The 13,866-nt window shown below is 39.7% G+C and overlaps 1 protein-coding gene across 1 annotated transcript in view; it reads right to left on the bottom strand.

Annotated features, from left to right (window-relative positions):
* Positions 1-13,866, bottom strand: part of LOC108504054 (vasoactive intestinal polypeptide receptor 1-like) — a 29,780-nt gene that overhangs the window by 13,295 nt on the left and 2,619 nt on the right. The window contains exons 2-4 of the mRNA XM_017828652.1: positions 6,169-6,268; positions 1,854-1,961; positions 1,045-1,154 (exon numbers count right to left, since the gene is read on the bottom strand). Of these exons, the coding sequence (XP_017684141.1) occupies positions 1,045-1,154; positions 1,854-1,961; positions 6,169-6,268 (318 nt within the window). The remainder of the gene's footprint in view (positions 1-1,044; positions 1,155-1,853; positions 1,962-6,168; positions 6,269-13,866) is intronic.

Below are 13,866 nucleotides of genomic sequence, written 5' to 3'. Positions count from 1 at the left end.
CCAGAACTATTTATCTGTTTTGCTAACTTGGGTTTTTCAATACCTATTGCAAACACTTGCGTGGATGTACACAATCCTACTTTTTTGGGATGTGCAAGAGGAGCCTTGTTCAATGCAGACTGAAAGGAGGGGATGGAGACATCCCTGTTCTCTCTTGCTGGAACTGTCCCATCTATCAAATTTCAGAACTCCAAGGCAGAGGCAGCCTCTCTGTTAATTAATTAATAGACTTCAGCCAGGAGAAGTTCACCAGTGAGGGACCAGCAAAGTGTGAGGCATTCCCGTCCTGGGGCCAACTAGGGTGATGAGGAATATGGGAATTAAAATCATATGAAGATGTGGCAGTGAAAGAAATTCTGCAGGAGCTTAACTGATGGTCAGTTAAGTGATGGTCATCAGACAGGAAAAACAGAGGTTTGCTGCCTGCTCCATGAACACCTACAGGAAAGTATAAAAGTCATCATTTCATAGAGTGGTTTGGGTCGGAAGGGACCTTCAAAGATCATCCAATTCCAACCCACCTGCCATAGGCAGGGACACCTTCCCTTAGACCTGCTTGCTCAGGGTCCTCTGCTCAATGGCATCCAAGAATTCCCTCACAAAGGTGTGCCTCGACCACCATGCTGGAAAGTTATGGAGTAATTTTTTCTGATTGACTTAAACTCTGGGGGGAAAAAAATCAACTGGAGGCATACAAAGGAATTTTCCCTGAAAAATTCCCTGTGGCGAGCTTGGTAGGGCTTCCTTGGGAGATGGGTGCATGATGAGAACTAAAATCACCTCTGTCAGAGAGCCAAGGTCTTTTTTAGGCAGGAAAAGTGAACTAATCATGAGTTTACTCATTAACAACAAGAGGAGACATTTACAAGAGGGAAGTATTTCCTGCTACTCATTTGCTTTCTATGAAGCCTAATTTGTTAAACAAGCACTAAATACACCTAAAATTTTTGAGTTTAGCACTAATTACTGGGTTCTGACAGGAGTCAGATGTGTGGAGCTACTCAGCACTCTCAGGAAAGGATGCTCTGGAAATCAAACACCCACCTGATCCTCAGGTCCTTTACTGGAACCTTCATCAAACCCACAGGCAACAGTGTATGGTGGGAATGGTTCTGACCAGTGTGCCTCCTGTGTGCAATTCCTCTGGAGGAAACCTTTCAGGGGAAAAGAGAGCAGAGAATTAATTAGGGGAGGGGGGTGATGGTGCTGCTGTTCTTTAGGTTTGGATGAGCAACAACAATTTCTTATTTCTACTTTGATCCTTAAGTCAGGGACTTACAGGTCTAGACATGTCCAGCAAGTTAAGCTGTAGGGTTACAATATTCTATATATCATTTGAAAATTTGGAAATTCATTTCAAGAAGCAGTGGGACTCGAGCATTTCATATGGGAAATCAATTCTGTAAATTCAATACTTACGTGGAGGAAATCAAATTATACATTTACAACATATTTGGGGATTGTAGACAAAGCTCTGAGCCACCTGATCTATACTGGAAATCAGATACAAGTTTTAAACTTGGTCCTGCTCTGACTGAAGGAATGGACCAGATGACCTCAGTAGGTCCTTTCTAATATTAATTATTTTATGAGTTTATAAATCAGTGATTCTACAACATATTCCTTTACAAAGTTAGTAACATAGTGCAATTATCCATCAGTTTTAGACCATGAAAGAAATGAGACAATTCAGTACAGAATAATGCAAAGAAATATTGACCACATGTGTATCTGGATAGTTACTGTATGATAGCATTGAGAATCAGGAAAATATGCAGGAATCTTCAACTATTAGAATTTATTTAAAATAAAATAACTAAAAAAAAGAAAAAGTAGGGACAAAAAAGTCTTGCCATGGGTATTGGTGAATTCTTCAAAAAATCGTGGACAGGGAATTTTCACCACTTCCCCAAAAGTGGCTCTGGGCCAGCAGGTTAAACCATCCCAATCTCTGGCACATCCTGTAAGAAAAAAAGTGCTTCTAAATAAAGAGAAACGCAGAGAACATCACGCAGTTGATCTTCCATAATGACATTTTCTTTGGTTTTCCCACTAATTCACATGCAGGAAGAGCCACAACAGGGCATGCAGCACTGAAGGGAAGGAGAGAATTGTTTTCCTCTTCTCCTTGGATGCATCCTTGATCACATATGCACTTGGCATTCCAGCTGGACATTCCTCCACCTTATCTCGTGAGAGAATATACCTGAAATTCAAACAGACACAATCTGAAAGTCAAATCACTTGGAGCTCTTGCTACTGTCAAAACAAAAGCCACCAAAATTAAAATATTGAATAATTATTAGCACTTGAGATTTCTCATCGCTGGTTCCAGGGCCTGACTGAAGAAATCAGACTTAGAAGTTCAACCTTAATCCCTTGATTTCCTGCTAAAACTCTACCAGTTTTACCTGGCTTGAAGGAAATAAGGGTGAAATCCCAGTATTAGGAAATCAATGGTATTTTTGCAATGGATTTCAACAAGGATAAGATTCATCCCATCGTTGGGAATAGGGGCATCCATGAGGTTCCCTAAACCAGAGGCTGCTGGTTGATGACACAGGAAATGCTGCTGGCTATGAGTCCATTAAAAAGGGTTTTCTCAGAAGTTTTGGTTAATCCCAGGTTTGTCACAGATGCACCACAGTGACACTTCCAGCTGTGGGCGAGTAGGTGTGGGGGCAGCACAGAAAAATTACCAGCATGTAAAAGTGCCTGAACAAATTGAAAAAAAAAAAAAAAGCATCATTCTGCAACCCCAACTAACCCCCAGGTGGTCGTAAGGTGGATATAAAGCAGTGCAGGAGTTTGGGCTGGGAGGTGTTATTTTCTTTCATGACTCTTTTCTGCTTCCTCTGGGGGGGATGATAAGGCAAAGCTAAAATTGTGAGGAGCTGAAATGTGGAAGAAACAACACTTACCTGTAGCTGAGTTAAGCTGCTCTCTGGCTTCCAAAGGCAGAGTCCTGAGAATCTCCCACACCATTGTCCTCACATGACCCTTGGAAGGATGCAATTCCTGGTATCCCCAATTTGCCAGATGGCAAAATAGAGGCCCTGATTCATTAACTATGATTTTAATTGCCTAAAATATGTCAGCTAATCTCAGCTCTGTTCCCTTTGTAATCAGAGGAAAGAGATAGCGACTTCCAGCCCGTGATTCATCCCAAATATTGGAGGCCTCTTTCTGAGGGCAGGATGAATCACTGGCTGCAAATACCTGGGTCTGGCTGATGATTATACCCTAAGCTAGGCTGCTAATTTTTGAATTATTAAAGCCAGGTAATGTTAGTCCCTCTTAAACATGCAATGGTCCACATGCATGGACTTAGCAACTGAAGTGGTCCTTCCTAGAGGGACTATAATAGAGCTGAAGAGCTGGGTATAAAAATCTAATTTATGTGGCAATGTGGGGTTAAAAATGAGATTCCATTCCCTGTGTAGTAAAGGAATCTGTATGTTTTAAATCTTAAATTTGGCTTAATTTCCAGCGACTTCTTCAATGTATATCAAAAAAACCGCTGAGTGCAGAAACCAAAAGGGAATTTTTCATGCCAAGGTTTTCAAGAGAGTTGTGGGTGTCCAAGTCACCTGAGACTCCAAAAACTGCAGCAGGAGCTGCATCGGGTAATGTTGACATCACAGATATTCAAGTCTTACTCAGTAATCCAGGGCTGTTTCTTTTTTAGACAGGGGAGGAAAAGTAAGTGTTTTTTTAGAGCTTGGTTCATTTGACCTATTTTACACATCTACTTCAAAATGAGACAGTCTGGCTGCTGATGACACTCATTAGACAGTGCCCTGTACAACAAGAATAGTGTGGAACTACTCTGGATCAAAATCTGTAACACAGACTAATCCCAGCACAGCTTCTTTGTGACTGCTCAGAAGTAACTCTACAAACTGTGATCCTTCTGTTTGTCTCGCTGAATTCCTGAAAACCAAAACACAAGCTATGGACTCTTACTAATTTTAGTCTAGTTTTATCCTCCAGATAAAATATTGGAGATAAACTGGTTTTCTGGATCTAATGTTTAATTTCAAAATGCCTTGAGAAAGGCTGTGAACACCGGAACAGATTCTCATTAAGGTCTTTCCATCTCTAGAGAATAAAAGGTGGAAAGGAGAGCTTTGAGAAGCTCAGAGTTGACAAGGTTGAAGATTTTTAAATAGTTTAACAGAACTTCCAGGGATTTTTATTTCCTTGAGTAACCTTTGCTACAAAGAGGATTCAAAAATGATGTCATTATTTTTGTGTTAAAGAGGAGGAAACTTGGAATGACATCCTGGAATGCATCTAACAGATAATTTTTGAAAATACCTGATTTATGCCGGAACTCCTATTTGGGTGGATTATTGTGTGCTGCAAGTGCAAAACGTGTCCAAGAGATATTAGGGACTTGATTAAAGTGTGTGGGGTGGAATATCACCAAAATAGAGTAGGAAACTAGAAGAGGAATATGAAAGGTTAGAGTGATTGGAAATACTGCACAATAATATATAAGACAAAGGAAACATCCTGGGGGTTGGACTGTAATTTCCAATAGGCTGATAAAGGCAGATTTCCAGGGGGTTACAATTCTTCTATACCAACCAGAAAAAAAATTAAAATCTCATAATTCACATAACTGAAAAATCTCACTGAGGCGGATTCAAACTTTTCTAAACAAAGTTGGCCGGAAAAAATCTGACTGAACTTCTGAGGGTTTGAACGTTCCGAAATTTCACTTTGAATTATTTCTAAGCGTGTCTCCACAAGGTCAAAACCCCGGGAGGGAACACCCTACACAGCATTTTCAATATATTTTACAGGCTCGGTTACATGTTCATTTTAGTTTTCAAAATTTATATCTGAGCACGGAACAGGCTTCAAAACACCACCACAATAAATCTCCTCAAGCAAACGAATAACGTGTAAAGCTGTGGAAATATAATATTTTGAAGAACTTGGGATTTTTTTTTTTGATTTTTTTTTCTCCCCCCAAGGAACATTTTCACCATGTGAATGATTCCCAACATGATATAATTGCAACACGTTTTTCAGCATCTTCTGTGGAAATGTCTTTGGTGTTTTGGGTATAAGAACACATCAAATACTTTAATAAGACATTCCAAGTAGGGTTTTCCTTCCCTAGCTAAGCTACTAAACCTGCCGAAGTATGAACCAATCATCTTATTTTCTTTCTGTAGTAGTAAAGAGAAATTCTACTCCATAAAATTATTCATTTCATTCCAAAGTGTCTAAAATGCAATGAAACGTGTTCTAGGGACACCCACCCTCCTCCATGTACTTTAAAGGATTCTAAGAAGACAAATCCTGCCTTAGACATTGAGCTTTTAAAGATGCCTAAAATGAGATGAGGTAAAAGTCCCAGCCTAGACAAGAAACATTTCAAGCCATTAAGAAACCAAATAAAAGAGGAATCTATTGGAAGTCAGTAAAACCCATCCATTGGAAACCAAATAAAAGAGGAATCTATTGGAAGCCAATAAAACAAATCTATGGGAAACCAAATAAAAGAGGAATCTATTGGAAGTAAATAAAACCCATCCATTGGAAACCAAATAAAAGAGGAATCTATTGGAAGTCAATAAAACAAATCTATGGGAAACCAAACAAAAGAGGAATCTATTGGAAGTCAATTAAACAAATCTATTGGAAACCAAATAAAATAAGAATATATTGGAAATCAATAAAACAAATCTCTTGGAAACCAAATAAAAGAGGAATCTATTGGAAGCCAATAAAACAAATCTATGGGAAACCAAACAAAAGAGGAATCTATTGGAAGCCAATTAAACAAATCTATGGGAAACCAAATGAAATAAGAATCTATTGGAAATCAATAAAACAAATCTCTTGGAAACCAAATAAAAGAGGAATCTATTGGAAGTCAATAAAACAAATCTATGGGAAACCAAATAAAAGAGGAATCTACTGGAAACCAAATAAAAGAGGAATCTATTGGAAATCAATAAAACAAATCTCTTGGAAAGGAAATAAAAGAGGAATCTATTGGAAGCCAAAAACCCCATCAATTGGAAATCAAATAAAAGAGGAATTTATCTGGGAAGTTTTACTTAGGAGAACAAACGATATCTGACATCGTGTCCATGAAAAGATATCCAAGGGATATTCAGACCAGAGTTTGACAATCAGGATTCTTACCTTTAAGATCAGGAGAAACAGATTCATTCTGTTCCAGGCAGAGAGCCTCCTCCTTGACCACCTGCTGGAATATCTTGCATTCTGGATGGATTCCCCCAACCTTGGCGAAAGACAAAAAAAAAACTCAAGAAGTTCTGTCGTCATCAGAATGAGAACAGCCAGATTTCTTTCCATTTTGTACCTGCTGGCCCATATTTTGAGGTCTAAGGATGTGAAAACTCCAGCCGAAGGTTTTTCTGCAAATAAACGGCAGGAGGAGGCTGTGATCTCATCATTTATTGATTTTTATCCATGTCTGTGTGGGAATTCCACATGGATTCTTCAGGTTATCACAATAATCAAGCTCAAGCAGCACCTCTTCTCCAATATGGATATTTATACCACCTCTCCTTTACACCCACGTTTTCCACAAAACTTAAATGGATTTCACACTCCTTGGATCTCCATCTCTTTGTCAACTGGACAAAATTGGATGGTCCATCAGCTGTGGGAATATTCACGCCAAGTCCTCCAAACATACATTTCTTGACCATATAACATTTCCCATAAAACAATTTCTCCCTTTCCCCATAGGAAACCCCATACATTTCTTCCCCATAAAACAATAAAAGTAAATATACATCTTAATTTGTTTTTTGGGGTTTTTTTTGTTTGTTTTTGTTGGGGGTTTTTTTGAGGGGGCTTTGTGTTTTTGGTTTTTTTTTTCTGTTTTGTTTGGTTGTTTTTTGTCGTTTTGTTTGTTTGATTTTTGTTTGTTTCGGAGTTTTTTTAGTTGGTTGGTTTTGTTTTTCTCTTGTGGCTTTTTGATGGGGTTTTTTTGTGTGGGTTGTTTGCTTGTTTTTTTTTTTCAGTTAAAGATTTTGAGTGTTTTCAGAACTAGATATTACCAAAATATCCCTATTTTGATTCTTGGGATTCTTCTAAGAATCAAGTTTTCTTTAGAGCAGGAATTAGCCCTAAGTGAGATGATAAAGTTTTAATTACCCTTCAGGAGGGTGTGTCTACTCTGCTTTGACGTTGAGAGTAACAGTCTGGGCTCTTGGTCTCCTTTGGAACCCTGAGATTACAGTGCCATGAAAATCTCTCTACTGAGAGAGCATCAGGTTCTTCCCTTCTGAATTATAAAAATAGAAGCAATTAATAGGAGCAAGAGTTTTACATCCATTAGAGTTTAAATAAGAAATACTGAAGTCCAAGAATTCAGGGAAAAAAAGGAAAATGGTGGTCTTGGCCACAGTTTAATCTGAATTTTATCAATATATTATCTGAGGATGTTGCACACACCTTAGGGCAGAGACACTGCACCATTTTAACAGATGGCGAAATGAGAAAATGTTAATGACTTGTTATGGAAGCCTAAGAAATTATATTTATCTCACAGATAAGGGAACCTTCCTTTAAACAGCCAAATGGATTTCTAGACAGCAGTTGCTGAATAGAGTCTACACTCAGCTTCTTAGTGACTTAGTGACACTATTTTGGGTCATTTAGAGGTTTCCATGTATTTTGTTTGGCCCTCACCTCTCACACCAGAAATTTTCATGTCCCCTGTGATCCTGCATTGTGTCTCTTGTGATTTTTATGTTCTAAATAACCTAGAACATCCCAAAATCATTCCCTCTGCAAAGGCAATTGCATTCTGAGAAAGAACCCCCAGTGTCAGTGTCCGCGTGTGGTGTGGTTGTCTCAGCTTCTCTTGCAGTCCATGGGAACTCAAAGGATGTCTCAGCCCCCCAGAAATGCTTGTTTGGGGTGTTCTGACGTATCTCAGCCCTCCTGTGTAGATTCTGCATTAGTTTTGTCAGCCCCATATAAGAATTTGATGTCTCAAAAGCACTGTTTGATGTCTCAGGTGTTTCTACAAACCCATGTTTAGGACAAAGTTAAACCCAGAGTCAACAGAGTTGAGGAAGGAACTGAACTGTGACCAGGCAACTGAATCCTGCATCAAAACCACCTTTGGGATATTGGGATCTTCAAGACATAGGAAGTGCTACAAGGAACAGAGCAGGGGGTTTGCTTCTTTGCAAGTTATGTTATTTAAGGCAAAGCCAGGGGCTCAGTTGGTGGTTAAATTCATGGGAATTATGGATTGAAGGCTTTCTGAGACATTTCTGAGGGAGGCTGGAGGCCGTTCAAACCTCCAACGACTTTGAAAATTCAATTCAGATGCAAACATCACTGCTAGATTGCCTTTCAGTCCCAGGAAGTTGATTTATTGGCCTTCAAAATGTTTTCAGTGAGAAGGGCAACCAGGACTTCCTTCAGCCTCCAGAGAAACTTTACTGAAGTCATGCAGAATTTTACATCTTAGCAATAATATCTGCTGAGGGGAAAAAAGGAGAACACAATTTTATCTTTGAAAACCTTTGAAAATTCTGCTTACATTTGGGTTTTAAAGTAGCATAGGCAGACTTCTTTTAATTATGAGGCCCCAGAGATGGTTCATACATGCTAATATTAGAACAGAAAGAAGATTAAGGGCACTGTTTGAAAAGAAAGTTAAGACATGGGTTTTTTCATGCATTATGTTCCTCCAGTGGGTAATTCCAAATAAATTTTATAGATCAGCATGAGTGACTCTTAAAATAGTACTTTTTGCTCTTCAGCTATAGTAGCAGAGTTCTTAAATGAAATTTTTCAGGTATTAATAGGATCCCTGCTCATTGCTTTATTTTTAAACTTACATTTCACTTTGCAGTTTGCCTATATAACAATCAAATTAGTTGAGTAGCAGCAACAAAATCATTGCTACATAAATCTCTCACTATTTCAGTTCATAAAGATGGATTTGGCTGGACAGGAAAAAGGCATCCTCTACCTTCTCGAATTTCTGGACTCTGTCACTCCTGATAAACTTTATATTTGGAATATTATTAGGCTTGATGTTTAAAAATCATGACAGCTTGACATGGTGCCCTACAACTTACCACCTATACTGAGTCCTCTGGTGAAAGGCCTAAAAGCACTGACCAGCCCTAACCCAAAATGAAATCAAAACACGGAATTTGAAATGCTTTTGAGAAACGAACACTGGGCAGAGAAGAGGTAAATTAGCTCCCACCTCCTGCCAGAAGTGCTGGGAATGGTGGAAACACACACAATTAGCCATGAAAAATTTCAGAGGAGGAAGAGTTATTTTTCTCCAGAAGTCAGTTTAAGAGGCACAGACAGGCAGCTGATACGGGTGGAACATAAATGAGGGACTGAGCTCCCCAAACAGGACCTCACACCCTGAGTGTGTCACAGCTGCTCCAAGGAGGCTGCACCTCCTTTTTTCCTCTGTTTTGGTAAATCTACCCCTGCTGAACCAGAGCCTCAGCCCCCATTTTTCAGCAGAGCTGGACTGAAATTAGGGGAATGCTCTTCATTCACAGTCGCTGGGGGAGCCTACATGTGGAGAAGTGGTGATTTGACAGAGGAATTGCTGTAACAAATCAGATCCCTGCTCCATGTAATCCAGACTCCTGCTTCAGAAAACAGGGATAAATCACCAGAAAATATGATTTTATTATTTATTCTAGAAATCTTGACCAAGAACTAATGACACTCAGAGGTTATTTAGGCCCTGGCACAGGTTGCCCAGAGAAGCTGTGGCTGCCCTATCCCTGGAAGTGTCCAAGGCTGGGTTGGAGGGGGCTTGGAGCAACCTGGGCTAGTGGGAGGTGTCCCTGCCCATGGCAGGGGTTGGAAATGGATGATCTTTAAGGTCCCTTCCAACCCAAACCATTCTGGGATTCTGGGATACCAATGGTGAGACTGGAGCCAACCCCACTACCACTGATAAATAAACAATTAACCAACGTGCCCACATTTTGTTTGCTTCAGGGCTACTGGGTTTGGGGTGGGTGTGATTACAACCACAGGACCCAGAGTTTTAATTACAGACTAGACCATTCCATATGTTAAATATTACTGACACCTCAGTAATCAACATCAAGTGCAACTGCAGATGTAACCTACAGACTATTCCATAAGAAGAGAAAATAAGTCTGGTGGTGTTAACTTATAATCATGCAGCTTTCCTGGAAGTAATCCCAGTGTTGGACAGGTAAAAAAAAAAAAAGAAGAGAGAAAAAAATTTTTAAAAAATTGGTTAGGAAAAAAAGGAAAAAAAAGAGAAAAGAGAAAAGAGAAAAGGAAAAAGAAAAAAGAAAAAGAGAAAAAGAAAAAAGAAAGAAGAAAAAAAAGAAAAAAGAAAAAAAGAAAAAGAAAAAATGACACACATACAAGAAATTGAGAGCAGTGATGATGCCTCAATTTGTTGGTTTTCCCCAGGCTTTAAGAAAGAGTAAGACATTAAACCATTTTATAGTTAAGAAAAGCCTTCTGGGCAGAACATTACTTGTGATTTGTTGTCTGTGGCTTACTTATTTTTTGTTATTAGTCTCACAATGCCTTGAGTGAAAAGGGCAGGTTGCTGCTCTAATTTGCCTACAAGGGTTGGGTGATGGGTTTTTTTAGAAAGCAGGGGCTCTGCATTCGGTGCAGGCACACAGTGTTGCAATTTGGGAGGTATTTGCCTCCTGCAGGAAAAGAGCAGCTCCTGCTCACCTTAGAAAGGGATGATTTAGGAACCCAAACAAAGCTGAGCTTTCTGAGCCAGGCATGTCCCATCTGGCACAGCCTTCCCTGGCACAGCAGTGAGTGCAAGGGGCTCATTTCAAATGTTACTCCCTGGATCAATATTTTCCCCGTATTTAGGCAGTGACCTGGCAAGGGCTTCATTGGAAATCACAGTGGGGTGCCTTCGCCCCAAGGCTTACACAGAAAACTGAGTTTTCCTGCCCTCAAGAAATGGAGCTTTGCATTGCTGAGCATCATAACACAAAGGTCTTTTTCGCTGGTTTTAATGCTACTGACCAGCCAAAATTCTCAGGGGCATTTTAACCATGAGTCCTAACCACTGGAACAATGCCTGGAACATAATGAACATTAAAAAGTTACCTATGACAGGCATGAACATTGCAAAAAAACCCAAACCACTTTAGAAATCCAGATTTTAGGCTTGCACTTACTTTTAGATTTCATTTTCTTAACATCTGTAAGGTTATTGCATTAAAACCCTAAGTGGCTTATTCACTAAGTATAACATTGTTTTCTGCTTCCTCTGTTACGTGATAGTTTATTTGTTTCCCCAAATCTGAACAGAAAAATCAAACTAATTTCACTTTGAGCTTTGATTTGTTTATGCTGGACAATATGAGATTAAGCAAGTACTGGGAAGAGTTTTTCTAGCAACATCCTCATGCCATACTTAGTGAAATTCAGTTAAAAGCAATTTTTTCTAAGAGTCCATTCAAAGATGGTGCCCCTAAGCTGTTGAGGTGGTGGAAAAAACTGCAATTTAGATGTCACCCAAAAGACAGATCTTCACTCATTAAGAAGTCCATTAGCACACCTGGGGAAAAGTAGGGACATTTTCTATTCTCTCTGAAAACAAGGGAAGGGCTTCAAAGCTGGGCACTGAATATACTATTCACCTTTGAAAAAGCCATTCAAGGGGATCAAAGAGCCAGCAGCAAAATTGGTAACAGCCTTTCTGAAAATTAATCAAAACTCAAACAAGTGGCTGAATTCACTGACAGGATGAGAAGGTTTCAGGAACTTGAAGGCTCTTTCCAGTGATGCCACGGAATCCCAAAACCTCACAAACAGGTTTTGTGCCAAGTACATAAATCACTTACTGAGAATATTCATCGCTGTTCTTTCTGCCTCTATCTACAGCTTGCATTCATGTCTCAGATCTCACCTCAGACGTGCTCTGAAATCACCTCTGTGCTCCCAGTTCTCTCTGTCTGTGCTTCCCCTGTTCAGTTTTTGTGATCTGACTGTGATGCCTGAATACCTCAGCTCTCCCTCACACAAATATTTCTGCCATTCATGTCCCACACTGACTCTCACCTTGGAGGATTAGAACACAGAAAAGCAGGGCAAAGACAAAAAGCACCCCCTGCCCGTTTTCAAGTGTGGAATTCAGTGTTCAGTCAGTCCTGAGAGTTGGCCACTGATGCCAACTAAGAGCAGAGAATCAGGACATGCTCTGAAATGCATGATTTTTTTTAAGTGACATTTTGATGGGCAGGAAAGGCTCATAGGATGGAGAAGGCTCGTGAAAAAAAAATTGAAGGGAAGTTGAATAACTGACAAAGGCAGAGAAAACTTCAGCCTTTTTCATAAACTTCTCAGTCTCTTGAATATATCCCAGCAAAATCTTCCCCAAGGCCTGTCTCCTCCCATCTGTTCAACTGCCTTCTCAAAAAGCCAAGTGCTAATTAAAAAGCCTTGAGATGGGAAGCACAGGTCACTGAAGCCAATTTTCACCCGTGTTTTGAAGGGATCTGGGACCAACCTGAAGCTCCACGAGCTCTTGTCCATTTGCCAGCTGCATTTACAGTCACTCAGTAAAAATCTTCCAATCCAACCCCTGCCCTACAAGTAATTCTGGGATCTTTACAGTGTAATGCATGTAGCTTTGTCTTCTGTCAGAAAACTACAAGAAATACAAAAAAATAAAGATTTTTTTTATGCAGTCAAAAAGCCAACTCAAATTTTACAAGCTCAGTTGCGTCTGTAAAAACAGCTGAGCAACCCTGCAGGTTGTTTCAGCCACACCCAAGCCGTGTTTGCTACTCTTGACTCTGAAAAGATCGAGGTCACCACAGCAGGGTCATGACTCCACCACCAGCCATTCATTCAGCTCTCACAAAAAGTCCTGCCCTCAGCTCCAAGCTCTGACACAACCCCCATCCCAGAAGCTTTCAACCCCAAAGCTAAAGACTTATTTCCCATCTTTCCCTTCAGCCAGTTAAATAGATTATTTCAGGAGTCTTTTTGGCTGAAAATGACTACCTAGAGGATATTTTCTGTGTTTGTTTTCTCCCTCTAACTCGATTACCTGTGGAACAAGAGATGCTGAGGCACTGATTGCCTCACAGTCATTTGGAGGAATATCTTTTCAAGATTGTTTTTAAGACACTGGGGTAATGCTTGAACGCTCCTCTGTGTATTGGGCTGTATTTATCTGACTGTATTTAACTGCATAACCTTATGCAGAACAGTACTTGCTATACATACATATCCATGTCATTACATTTATTCACTCATAGGTATTCTTTATGAGACAACACAGCCACACTAATCTGTTTTGTTTATAAACCCTATGCAATTAGTATTACCTTGAGAAAAAAAATGAATTTATTAGCTCCGTGCTAATTTTGGTAGAGCATTTAATTATCACTAATGCTTGAAGAACAACAGAATGATAACTGAGGATCCTCATTTTCTGCTATTGCAAGTATTTCTGGAAATTAAAGAAAAATATCTCCCTTTCTGTGCCATATTTGCCTACAGGTGGGATTCATGGTATCTAATCCCAAAGAGGTGAAACCTGGAAGTCAAAGTCCATCAGCAAATTCACTGAAATGATCAGTATTTTTGGAGTGTTTCCATCTCTTCCCAGTAGTACTGAAAGAGGCTCAATGAGCAGCTTTAGACAAGATTCCTAACTTCACATAGATAATTTTAGATGATTGATCTAAACTCCCCCATCAAGCCTCCCTTAATGATCAATGAGGGCAGACAAGCAGTTGCAGGGAAGGATTGCTCCTGCCTTTCCCTTTCAGCACAGAGTGGTTCCCTGGACAGGATTGTGTCTCACTCCATTAACTCCCTCCAGGCTAAATAGGCTGATTCTTC

The sequence above is a fragment of the Lepidothrix coronata genome, unplaced genomic scaffold (assembly GCF_001604755.1).
Source record: "Lepidothrix coronata isolate B3197 unplaced genomic scaffold, Lepidothrix_coronata-1.0 Scaffold151, whole genome shotgun sequence".
NCBI classification, from domain to species: Eukaryota; Metazoa; Chordata; class Aves; order Passeriformes; family Pipridae; genus Lepidothrix; species Lepidothrix coronata.
This window is presented reverse-complemented; position numbering and strand designations above follow the sequence as displayed.